The sequence below is a fragment of the Gopherus flavomarginatus genome, chromosome 7 (genome assembly GCF_025201925.1).
Source record: "Gopherus flavomarginatus isolate rGopFla2 chromosome 7, rGopFla2.mat.asm, whole genome shotgun sequence".
Lineage (NCBI taxonomy): Eukaryota > Metazoa > Chordata > Testudines > Testudinidae > Gopherus > Gopherus flavomarginatus.
The window spans coordinates 77,192,510-77,205,638 of record NC_066623.1 but is presented as its reverse complement, the minus strand read 5'-3'; the positions used below and the strand labels follow the sequence as shown (position 1 = coordinate 77,205,638).

General features: G+C 39.2%; 1 protein-coding gene across 1 annotated transcript in view; it reads right to left on the bottom strand.

Moving 5' to 3' along the window:
- The window catches only part of COL11A1 (collagen type XI alpha 1 chain), a 228,243-nt gene that overhangs the window by 29,792 nt on the left and 185,322 nt on the right, over positions 1-13,129 (bottom strand). Inside the window, exons 50-54 of the mRNA XM_050963625.1 lie at positions 11,548-11,601; positions 10,876-10,983; positions 10,625-10,678; positions 10,292-10,345; positions 4,932-4,985 (exon numbers count right to left, since the gene is read on the bottom strand). Coding sequence (XP_050819582.1) covers positions 4,932-4,985; positions 10,292-10,345; positions 10,625-10,678; positions 10,876-10,983; positions 11,548-11,601 — 324 coding nt within the window. The remainder of the gene's footprint in view (positions 1-4,931; positions 4,986-10,291; positions 10,346-10,624; positions 10,679-10,875; positions 10,984-11,547; positions 11,602-13,129) is intronic.

Below are 13,129 nucleotides of genomic sequence, written 5' to 3'. Positions count from 1 at the left end.
CAAGACGTTCTATTCCAGATCCAGTTCACGGTGCTGATTCTGAACATCAAAAGCCTTAGTGTGCTAGTGTAATGCCGACAGACCCTGGTCATCAGTGGGTGGGATTGAACCTGGGAGCCTCTGGCTGAAATTCCCCAGGCTGAAATTCACAGCCATTGGCCCTAAATTTGGAACTCCCTACACCAGAAATCAGGAGCTAAAGTCTTCTATGACACAATGGAAAAACCCATCTTTTTGCATATGTCCTTGCCCAGGATATTTGGTAGCTGTTTAACTGGGGCATCGCCTAAGGAACCAATTTAGGATTGATAATATTAGGATCCAGATTTTTCTCAAACTAAGAAACCTAAAGTCACCTCATAAGCATGATTTACCATGACTGGACAGAGAAATCAGATTCAGGTAAATCCCTACCCATCCATTTTTTCAGCAGAAAGAAAACATGTTAATGAAACAGGGAACATCAGGCATTTTGGATTAAACAGTTTCATAAAAGTGGAGTGGGGAATATCTGTGTTTGTGTTCATATCTGACATACAGTAATTGATTTTGGATGAATGGGGGGCTGTGTTTGATTTGGAGGGAGGGGCAGCAGCAGCAATAAGTGATTTGGGGCACTGATAGAAGTGATTTGGGGAAATAAATGAGGAGGAAAGGCAGGGATGGGATTTGCAAATAGAAGAATGTGACTGGAAGGGAAAAGGAGGATATGCAGGAGGCAGAAAGAAAGAATGAGAAGAGGGGAGAGCATGAGTGTGAGCGAGATGCTGAGATAAACCATAGGGCCTGTAGTGGGGTGGTTACCCACGTCGGCTCTTCGGGGCTTAAAACAGCCCTAGGAGAGGGCTGTGGCTGGGGCAAGAAGCCTGGGCTGATTAGGGAAAGCAGGCTCAGCTGTGGCCATGCCCCAATCAGGCCCAGCTGGCCCCTATAAGAGGCAGTGGGCCAGGGGCCCAGACAGTCTCCCTCTGCCTGTAGAGGGAGAAGGGCCTGGCTGCAGGGAGCTAGAGACAGGGTACCTGAGTGGAGCAGGGCTGGGGACAGGCTGAGGAGCTGGGGAGCTCCAGCCTGCAAAGCCCCAGGCTGCAGCCTAGCATAAGGTCAACAGATACTGGGGGTTGCAGAGGGCAGCCCAGGGGTAGGCCAAGGCAGCAGGTCCAAACCTAACGTTGCCAGTGATGAGTAGGCTGAGTCTGCAGTCTGCCCCAGAGCGTGGGGCTAGATGATGACTGGCAGTATCCTTATACTGAGGCAAGGTGGGGATAGAGGGTTGGGAGTTCCCCAGGGAGGGGAGACCCAGATCAGAGGTGTACTGCTAGCGGGCAGCACCCCAGTTAAAAGGGCACCAAAGTCCAGGGAGGGACACGGGCCAGAGGACAGGCAGGTCACCAGCCTGCAGAGGGCGCTCCTAGCTGGAAAAAGAGCTAATTCCCAAGGACAACCAGCAGGAGGTGCCGCAGGGGTGAGTCTTCACCTCGACAGGCCATTGAAGAATGTGCATAGATGTGAATGAGTGGTTGAGTGAGAGGGATTGCTCAAGGAAGGGAGAGTAAAGGAATATTGGGAAAGGGAGGCCAAATGAGGATAATGGGTGAGAGTGATGAATAAAGAATGAGAATATGTAAATAGAGTAGTTGAAGGAACCACACTTCAAATATTAAATGCAAGCTTAGACTGCTTGTCATTTCACAGAAAGAAAAACAAATTAGAGGGAACATTGCTTTCCAGTAATATGCAGTCTTCTTGCCACAGCTCTCCACCTTCCCAGAGAGTAGCATTACGATTGAAATGGCATTGCTTCCTAATCAGGAAAATAGGATGTTTGGCAGCACTTCCTGATGAAGCAGATTCTACTGTATTACTGATTATGTTTAGCAAATAGTATTTTCAGATTTTTGTCTCTAACAAAAATATGAAGCCTCAAGTCCTACATTGTCTCTTTCAAGTATAACAGCATAGAATTCTTTATAACCAGCAAAGTTTCACATATTCATGTAATCTAGAATCTACTGCTACAAAGTAATTTCCTAGAGAATTCAAGAATGTGATTACTTGGCAAGAGTAATACATAGTTATTTTGTTCTTTGTAGGAACACTAAATCGGAGTTGTACAATGCCACAAATTAGAAATGGAGTGATTGATTTTGTGTTTTTACTCTGTATTTTTATCTAAACACAATCACACAGTATATTTATTTTGCTGAGAATAAGCGACTGCCTTTCACTGTAATAAATCAGGAAGCTGTAATCTGGTGTAGAACAAACATATTAATTGTTAATATTCAATTGAGCCATATTCCAGTTCTTCTGATAAGATTTTTAATGCTCCCATAATCACATGAAGCATTATAAATGTGTTGTAAATTGGTGGTGCAAATAGATAAAACTCATTAAGCATGTTAGTTCACTCAAGCCTATTAAATAGACCAATTTAACTAATTTTTTAAAACAGCTTTCAGTTTATGTTTAATGATACCATTCTTTTTTTAACTGTAAAAACTGCATCTAATTGCCTTCTGAAGCAGATCTAAAGGTTGATGCATCTAAAGCAGTTCTGCAAGTATAACATTTACAGGTTTCTATTAGCTGATTTGTAAGGCTTGTGAAGCTTCAAAGACCAGGAATAATAGAATGACTTCATATGTTACAGAAATGGATTTTAAAGCACAGAAACTTTGCTGAAGTTCTTATTTTATATCAGATGCTAAAAACCTAAGATCTCTTCAATAACTCTAAGTGTGGAACTATTTACACACATTACATTGTAGGAGGCACCATAATGGATCAATCTATTGATCCACCTTGTCCAATATCTTACTTCAGAGGGAAGGTCATATCCTACTTCCCCCACCCTTATGAACCTGGCTAATTTGTGCAATTTCTTTCTGCCCCCAGTAATTGATGGCAGGTGCCCTGAAGCACAATGTCTTGTTTTATTCTTTTAGTATCAGCCTTTAGGCATTTTTGACATCTGCAATATTTTTCTTTATTCACAGATCTCCTACGCAGGATGTCTGAAAATACCAGCGGTATAATATTCCACTTCAAATAGGTGACTCTACACTGGTGTGCTGGCAGAGCTTATCCAATAGTGTATTTGAATGCAGATTTTCAAATATGGAAAAGGGATTAATATATTTTAACGGTTTAAGAGAATACATACGTGTTTGTGACAGGGTACTATTTGTAGTGCCCTGGTCCTTCAGATTGCTGCAGCACTGGGAAAAGTGCAGGCTAAATTGAAGCCAATTAATCAATTTTCTTTGGAGATTACTGACACTTGGGTGGCAACTGCTGGGCTCATCAGGCAATTGGGTCAGGAATTGGGAGGATACAAGGGGGAGAAGGAACAGAAGCAGAAGGGAGCTCAAAGGGTGAGTGTGGACTGAGGAGGGAAGGCTGTGTAGAATCTTTCTCTTGCTGTAAGTCTGTAGTATGCTGTTATAGTTTGTAAGGAAAAAATAAATACATACATGGTGAAAAGGGAAGAACCTGATGTGTGTTTGTGACTGCAAGGCCACATGAGCTGGACAGGCAGTCTGGTACACTGCTCAGTGTCAGAGGAGCCCTGTGACAGTGTTACTATACAATATAAAGTGGGTGAACTATTTTGTCACAAAAGTTGTAAACAATATTGATTAAGCATTGAGAAACTAGCTGAATTAATTGACATTCATTTTTTAAAATTGATTCAGCTGAAACTGTACCAATTCTCACTTCTACTGCAGGGAAAAACATGCTACCTCTGAAAGCTGTTTCTTACTTTCTCAGGAAGTAACACATTTGGGAGATGGAAATAAGGCCATACTAAGATATGAGCTTGACTGTCCCTTGTGTCTATGTTCTGCTCATTGTTGGCAAGAAGGGGTTCTTGGAATTTGGCCAGCCCCAGCATGAAATAAAACAGCTGGGTGCTGCTCTCACTTACACTACTGCTGAAAGGTCCCTAATGTTTCAGGGGCATTCAAAAATTGCTTGAATGTCGCAAAAACGTGTGACTTTCACAGAAGTGTTAACAGTCAAGAAAAAGAAAAGATATTAAACCATACTCATTTTAATAATTCCTGTACCATGCAGCAACCTCAGCAGCAGTAGGGGAACCTTTCAGATTCCCATTTGTTCTTTGTGGAGAGTTTTGCTTTTAGCTTCTGAGCATTCAGACAACCATATTTTTGGAAGATGTAAACTATCTTCTCAGAATTGCAGCAGAATATACCAGAGTTGAAAGAAGTTAAGTTAATATCACATCAAGAACTAAAAACACAATAATTTGCTGTGTTGAATACAGAAACTCCTCTTAGCTTTCAGAAAGATGTTACACAAACACTATTTTGACTGTGCCCATTCTGGCCAGACTGTGATGACCCATGGAGGGGAATAGCTGTAAGGTGGTTCCTCCTCTTCCCCTCAGCATATAGACTTATTACAACTGCAGCCCCTGTACTTTCTCAAGTGCAGGGACTGCTCCTTGCTAATATTCACACAGAGGGGGCAGTGACCTAACCCCATTTCTCCCCCTCTCTACGTTGGACATTGAAGCTTTCCATCTGTGGACAGGCTACAAAGTATTATGGACTGTACCAATGGTTATGCTCCTGTCTTTGCACCAGCATGCTCCAGGAGGCACTGGGCCTCCTGAATTTCGGGAAGGTGATATGCTTTTCTACTCCTGATGTGGCTGTGAGGCACCGGCCTGCAATCAAGCCAGATATAACATCTTTTTCAGCACCTACTTTTCTTTACTTTCTCTCCTGATCATCTTTTCATGTTTCCGCTGTTGAACAGTGAAAAGACCCAAACTTTTAAAAGCTAGAAACAACATATAAAATAGCAATAACATTGGTAACAAGTGCCTGAAATCCTGTTATAGGCTCATTAAGACACAATGTCTTGACCAGAGAAATGTACATAGACAAAGAGAGAAGACTTACTCTCTTCCCAGGAGGACCAGGTGGGCCAGCTTCCCCTGAAGGACCTGGTGGACCCTGTAATTGTAAACAACCCAAATTACTATTTCATGGAATCTTGGTGAATATCACTAATGAGCAAAGGTTACTGATTTTCTTAAAAACAACAAATATATGTTGCAATTTTACAGTGCCTTTCATTGGACAATCTTGTCCAAAGTGCCTTGACAGTAGGTTAAGCTCAGACAAGTGTGTAAAAATGACACTTCCTTTCTCCGCAAAGCTCTTTCCTGGATCTGGGTCCTGTTTAGAGTGTTACCTGCTCATGTTATTGAACAAGACAAAATTGTACTGTTTTTTTGCTCCTTTAGCAACAGCAAAGCATCCCAAGTCAAAAGGTGGCTGTACAAAGAACAATATAATAGCATAATATGTTAGCCTACTGTCTGATTCAACTAAAATGAGGTTATGTGCTTCGATTGTCTTCACTCATGTACAGGCTTTTACAGTGATGAAGCAGATCAGATTGTTACTGAACTAGGCACCACTGATGTTAATTTCGTATACACTTTCATTATAATTCAACTACTTTTGTTACTTTTTATATAAAAGCAAACATTCCATGGTACATAATATTTTGTATAAAATGAATTGTTAAAAATGAAGGATTAATTTCATCACTGATGAAATTCTACTGAAATTACTAGAATTATAACCAGGGCCAAATCTAGTTCAACAAATTAATATGAATATGCCAAAGAGATCTAATACTACATTACTTTTTTTTTGTATTAGCACTTAGTTTTTTAAAAAATTCTATAAATTATATAGTGTTGACCAGAACAAATCTTTACCACAAAAAAATAAACAAACAAAACATATGTAGTAACCTCTAATTAAATAATATAGGAAATAAGGTAACATTAAAAAAACAACAACACTGGGTTTGATTCTAAACACTGAGCTATGTCTATGCAAACAAAGCATACGTGGAAACTACAGTAATGGGATTAATAGATACACCAATGACAGCCAGAGATGAGTGTTTTTCTTTGAAAGAGAATGTAAGCCCTCATGGGAATTTTCCATAAAAAAACAAACCAGTTCTTTTAATCTGTAGGGTTCTGATCTAACTGAAGACAATGGAAGTACTCTTGTGGAAGTAGATTGTAGCCCAAGCTTGGAATTTAAAAAGGATCCTAACGGACTTAGTTACCCAAATTCCATTGATATTTAGCACCTAACTCCCTTAAGATCTCTTGGAACCCATGGCCAAGATACACGGCAGCATGGATGTTTATTTTAAAAGAAACCTGCATCATTAAAGGAAGAAATCTTTCTGAGAAATCAAGTCTACTTTTTCGTTTAGATACATGACCTCATGTAAGGCTTGATCCTATGTTCACTGAAGTAATTGGCAAAGCTCCTACTGACTTTAATGATGCAGGATCAGAGTCTTATCTATTATCTACTCAAAATCCACACGTATATTGCATGACAAACTGTGATAAATTTGATGTTCATAAAAGTGGTATTTAACTCTTTCAACTTCAGGTTAGTTGGTTCTATGAGTTATAAAGATCCCTGCCACTAAATAAATAAATAAATTAAATTAAATAAAAAGTTTACTCTAAGAATGGCCAAACTGGGTCAGATCAATGGTCCATCTAGCACCGTATACTGTCTTCTGACAGTGGCCAATGCCAGGTGCTTTAGAGGCAATGAACAGAACAGGCAGTCATTGAGTGAGTCATCTCCTGTTGTCCACTCCCAGCTTCTGTCAGTCAAAGGCTAGTGACACACAGAGCATGGGGTTGCATCCATGACCATTGTGGCTAATAGCCATTGTTGAACATGTCCTTCATGAATTTATCTAATTCTTTTTTGAACCCTCTTATAATTTTGGACTTTACAACATGTTCTGGCAATAAGTTCCACAGGTTGACTATGTGTTATGTGATGAAGTACTTCGTTTTGTTTGTTTTAAACCTGCGGCCTATTAATTTCATTTGGTGACCCCTGGTTCTTGTGTTAAGTGAATCATAGAATCATGGAATATCAGGGTTGGAAGGGACCTCAGGAGGTCATCTAGTCCAACCCCATGCTCAAAGCAGGACCAATTCCCAACTAAATCTTCCCAGACAGGACTTTGTCAAGCCTGATCTTAAAAACCTCTAAGGAAGGAGATTCTACCACCTCCCTAGGTAATAACCCATTCCAGTGCTTCACCACCCTCCCAGTGAAAAAGTTTTTCCTAATATCTAACCTAAACCGCTCCCGCTGCAACTTGAGACCATTACTCTGTTCTGTCATCAGGTACCACTGAGAACAGTCTAGATCCATCCTCTTTGGAACCCCCTTTCAGGTAGTTGAAAGCAGCTATCAAATCCCCCTTCATTCTTCTCTTCTACAGACTAAACAATCTCAGTTCCCTCAGCCTCTCCTCATAAGGCATGTGCTCCAGCCCCCTAATCATTTTTGTTGCTCTCCGCTGGACTCTTTCCATTTTTTCCACATCCTTCTTGTAGTGTGGGGTCCAAAACTGGTCATAGTACTCCAGATGAGGCCTCACCAATGTTGAATATAGGGGAATGATCACGTCCCTCGATCTGCTGGCAATGCTCCTACTTATACAGCCCAAAATGACGTTAGCCTTCTTGGCAACAAGAGCACACTGTTGAATCATATCCAGCTTCTCATCCACTGTAACCCCTAGGTCCTTTTCTGCAGAACTGCTGCCTAATCGTTCAATCCCTAGTCTGTAGCAGTGCATGGGATTCTTCCATCCTAAGTGCAGGACTCTGCACTTGTCCTTGTTGAACTTCATCAGGTTTCTTTTGGCCCAATCCTCTAATTTGTCTAGGTCCCTCTGTATCCTATCCTTACTCTCCAGCATATCTACCACTCCTCCCAGTTTAGTGTCAAGTGAAGGAGTAAATAAGATTTACTTTTACACACCATTCATGATCTTATAGACCTCTATCATATTCCCACTTAGTCATCTCTTTTGCAAGCTGAAAAGTCCCAGTCTTTTTAATTTTTCTCTATGGAAGCTGTTCCATACCCCTAATATTTTTGTTGCCTTTCTCTGTACCTTTTCTAATTCTAATATATCTTTTCTGAGATGGGGTGATCAACACTGCATGCAGTATTCAAGGTGTGGGTATACCATGGATCTATATAGTGATATTATAATATTTGCTGTCTTCTTATCTGTCCCTTTCCTAATGGCTCCTAACATTGTTAGCTTTTTTGACTGCTGTGGCACACTGAGTGGATGTTTTCAGAGAAGTATCCACAGTGACTCCAAGATCTCTTTCTTGAGTGGTAACATTTAATTTAGAGCCCATCATTTTGTACGTACATTTGGAATTATGTTTTCCAATGTGCATTACTTTTCATTTATCAAAATTGAATTTTATCTGTCATTTTGTTGCCTAGTCACCCAGTTTTGTGAGATCCCTTTGTAACTCTTCACAGTCTGCTTTGGACTTAACTGTCTTGAGTAATTTTGTGTAGTCCGCAAATTTTGCCACTTACTGTTTACTTCTTTTTCTAGATCATTGATGAATATGTTGAATAGCACTGGTCCCAGTACAGATCCCAGAGAACACTGCTATTTGCCTCTCTCTGCTCTGAAAACTGACCATTTATTCCTATCCTTTTTTCCTGTCTTTTGATCAGTTACTGATCCATGAGAGGACCTCTCCTCTTATCCCATGGCTGCTTCCTTTGCTCAAGAATCATTGGTGATAGATCTTGTCAAAGGCTTTCTAAAAATCCACTGGCTTACCCTTGTCCATGTGATTGTCGATCCCCTCAAAGAATTCTAATGGATTGGTGAAGCACGATTTCCCTTTACAAATATCATGTTGACTCTTCCCCAACAAACTGTCTGATAATTCTGTTCTTTACTATAGTTTCAACCACTTTGCCTGGTACTGAAGTTAGGCTTACTCGCTTGTAATTGCCAGGATTGACTCTGGGGTCTTTTAAAAAAAATGCTATCCTCCAGTCATCCACATTAGCTATCCTCCAGTCATCTGGTACAGAAGCTGATTTAAATGATAGGTTACATGCCACACTTGGTAGTTCTAAGATTTAATGTCTGAGTTCTTCATAACTCTTGGGTGAATAGCATCTGGTCCTGGTGACTTATTACTGTTTAAAGTAGCGATTTGTTCCAAAACCTCCCATATTGACACCTCAGTCTGGGACAGTTTCTCAGATTTGGCACTTTAAAAGAATTACTCCAGTGTGGGAACCTTCCTCAGATCATCTGCAGTGAAGATTGATGCAAATAATTCATTTAGCTCTTCTGGCTCAATTTATAACCACTCTAAGTAGGTGGTTACTACCCTCATAAATGTTAACCTAGAGATTTTTTGAAAATATATTTTCAGACTAATTCATCAGTACAAATGTAACATTAGTCTGGAATAAACATTGAGCAACAATGTTCATTAGGAATTTCCCCCATATGCCTCTTTTTCTGTTACTCCACTCAGCTTAGTATGCTGAATGCTTCTGCTAGGTTCCCATTAGCACTAATGAGATAACTGGCATTTATGTGTATAAATCTCTCATATACTGACAGCTGAATAGATTCACCAAATGGGAATGCCATGAGACCTATCGGATAACATTGTAGGACTGAACAGTTTGATAAGCTATTTGGCATGAAGTACTTGCTTAGTCTCGAGTCAGAAATGTAGATGCAAATTTTCTGAAGCTTACAAATATCCCCTTCCCCTGCCAGCGCACAACCTAGCTCCATCCATTTTTCCCTCTAATTAAAAATCTCCCTTTCTCCATGCGTGCTGAACTATAGCAGGGATTTCCCTCTCAGACCCTTTTGATGCTGGAAATAAGGTTTTCTAAGTTGGAATTCTAGCCTCTTGCATCACAAGGTTAAATTAATGAAGTTTAATATATGCACATCCATCACACAAGAACTTATTTGCGTAGTAGGCTCTGAGTCCTGATGGCATTTAGGTACCACAGTGTTATCCACCTTAGATTTTAAGACTTGTGCTCATTCAGCACACAAACTGAGGGAAGTTATATAGCTATTGTTCCCTCTCAGACTATAAATGATTCCATTTTTATTGTTTCATATTTTACCACAAAAAATGTGTCCACATTTGAAAAAAAATGGGCAGCACAATCATACACAAAGACCTACTATGATTTGGGTTCTGTGTGGAAATTAATTTACAATATACAGTGAACTATAAAAGAGAATTTATTTAGAAAATATTTTTTGAAAATATCTTCATTTATAGAAAGCTGACCCTTTCTACATATTTAGCAGAAGTTGCTTTCTTACCGTGGAGGAATACAGAGCACAAATAAAATAAAAATGTTAGAGACAGCTTACTTACAGGTTGACCAGAATCACCATCTTCTCCTTTCTCCCCACCAGTACCATCTTGACCCTAAAGAAATCCCAGGGAGAGAGACACATTTAAATCAGTTGAATTTTGATTTATGGTCTCACCCATAATGTATGTTGTTTTTCTACAGGACATTTTCTTGAAAACTTACTATAAAGTTTTGGTAAAATGAATTAATTTTAAGATCCTGAAACCAAAAGCAGCCAGAAAAATACCTCTCCCAGGGCAGATCTCTTTCCCATTGAAGTTAAGGAGAGTTTTACCTGTGACTTCAGTGGGAACCAAGATTAGACCCTAAATCTAGTTTGTAAGAATACTTACAGCAGGGCCAGGTTCACCAGGGGGACCAGGATCTCCGGGGAAACCAACAGGGCCCTAGACAAATGGGAAAGAAAGCAAGGCTGAAATCTTACAACAAGAAGTATGTTAAAAGTCATTACAAAGTATTTCAGTTAGAAAAGCACAATTGTATAAACTCCAGAAATGCATATACAATCCTATAAAAGTGTTAAATAAAACAATGTGCTGTGGTGCAATAATGCCCTTATTTTTAAATGAATAGGCTCACTTACTGGATTACCCTTAGGCCCATCATCACCTGGAGGTCCTTTGGCACCTGGAGGTCCAGCAGCTCCAGGTGGACCAGCCTCACCTTTTTCTCCCCTTTCACCTTTTGGTCCCTGTAAACAACATAAAAATGTTAGCTTTCTGGAACTAGTACACCCAAAATATGTAAGAGAAGGAAGATCTACAAGTTAATGAGAGTGAAAAGATGCTCTGAGATGTTAATTGTGAAATTTTATTATAAAGGCTTGTCTTTGGAATAGAAATGGGATCCAAATCAACCCCCAAATTGGAACACCCACAGATCTCAGGACAGTTTCAGATCCTCATCAGTGTGAAGATATTGATGCACAGGCCCATCTCTAGTTTGGAATGAACTTTTCCACTAACAAAGAGAGACAAATCAGGCTGGAAGAAATGTATTGATAAAATACATAAACTTGATTGTAAAATACACAATAAGCTTGTCAGAAGAAGAAATAAATGTTATCTCACACAATTGTAAGATTCCTTTTGTCTTCCAGTTGTTATTATACAAGAAAATATGAAGAAAGCATCTGAGACTCCAGCTGCATAAAGAATCTGATTACACAGAACCTGAAATTCCTTTAAAGGAAGTTTTAAGTAGGTAATTTATTGTAGTAGAATAATAGTAATTAAAACAAACAAACAGTACTCACGCCTGGGCCAGATTCTCCAGGAGGTCCAGGGTTTCCAGCTTCCCCAGGCTCACCCTATAAAAAAATGAGTGCAAATTAATGTTGTACTGGCATTACTGGTAATACTCCCCTCTATTTACCTGTATTATTATAACTTTTCATATAGTTTGAAACCTAGGCTCTCAGAACCTGCCAACAGTTATGCATGTGAGTAACTTTACTCATGTAAGTAGTCCTACATGTGTTTTCACAAAATTGGGGCTTTAACTAGGGGCGTTAACTATTTAGACAGAGATTATCAAAGGCACAAACTCAACTTTCAATGGGAGCTGGAAACTGAACTTCCCTATGTTCCTTTTAAAAATCTCCCCAATAATTGTTTCCTTTTTTGTCCTTTTTTCCTAATCAGAGAAAAGTCAAACACATATATTGGTCATAGAATCATAGACTATTAGGGTTGGAAGGGACCTCAGGAGGTCATCTAGTCCAACCCCCTGCTCCAAGCAGGACCAATCCCCAGATTTTTACCCCAGTTCCCTTAATGGCCCCCTCAGGGATTGAACTCACAACCCTGGGTTTAGTAGGCCAATGCTCAAACCCCTGAGCTATCCCTCCCCCCATCTGCATCTGCATCTGCATCTTTCTTCCTGGGAGCTATGTTTCTGGAAGCAAATCCTTACAAATTAGCAAATACTAACTGAACATGAATTTCAAATGATTTTAGACATTAGCACTAGTGTTAGTACTGTAATAAATAATAACAAAAAGAATAAAATAATAAACACCTAATAAAACTTTCACCAGAGGCCACAAAGGGACTCAGTGTTTTATCAGTAATGGGAATTGTTAAGTAAACCAGATGGCTTCTAAGAGAACACCGTATACAAACAATCTGTTCAAAGTAAAAGGTTACACTGTATTAAGTGAACTTTTGAGTTAATTTATTCTCTTTTTTGAACCAATGCACAGTACTGTACATGTCAAGTCTGTCTTTTCAGCCACTCCTTTTAAAGTGTAGTTATGAGTGATTATTTTCTAGCTCAGTGGACTGTTAAATAAACTTCACAGAAAAGTAGCTTGCTACTAAAATGTTCTGTTGTTAATAATGCCCCAAATATACAACTCTCTGAATGTATAACAGAACCTATTTTCTACCTGTTGGCAAGAACTCAAGAAAGAAATGCATATTTTTACTTAAAAGATTTCTCAATTTAACTCTCAGTGTGTGAAATTATTGACATTTGTCTGCTCAGAAATTAAAAAAAAAATAAAACTAGAGAAGTTCTCAATTTTCTCCAGCAGCAAAATTAAGACTAAAGCTAAAATACCTTCTTTAAAACAATGATGTGCAGTACCATGCCCTACAGGAGAAAGATTATATTATTCTGTTCACTATTACAGCCAATTAGATCATCTTCAGTTCCTCAGCTCCTCAGAAACAACTTTAAAATGCCCTTGGTAAATCTGGCTTTAGAAACTGTAGTGTTTTATTATGCTTGTTAATTTAATTTTGCAACAGTCTAAAATCTTACTGTTTTATTAGTAGTAATGATCTTTCTTAGGTACTTAGGATTAAGAAGGCTTCTGCAATACAACATTTATA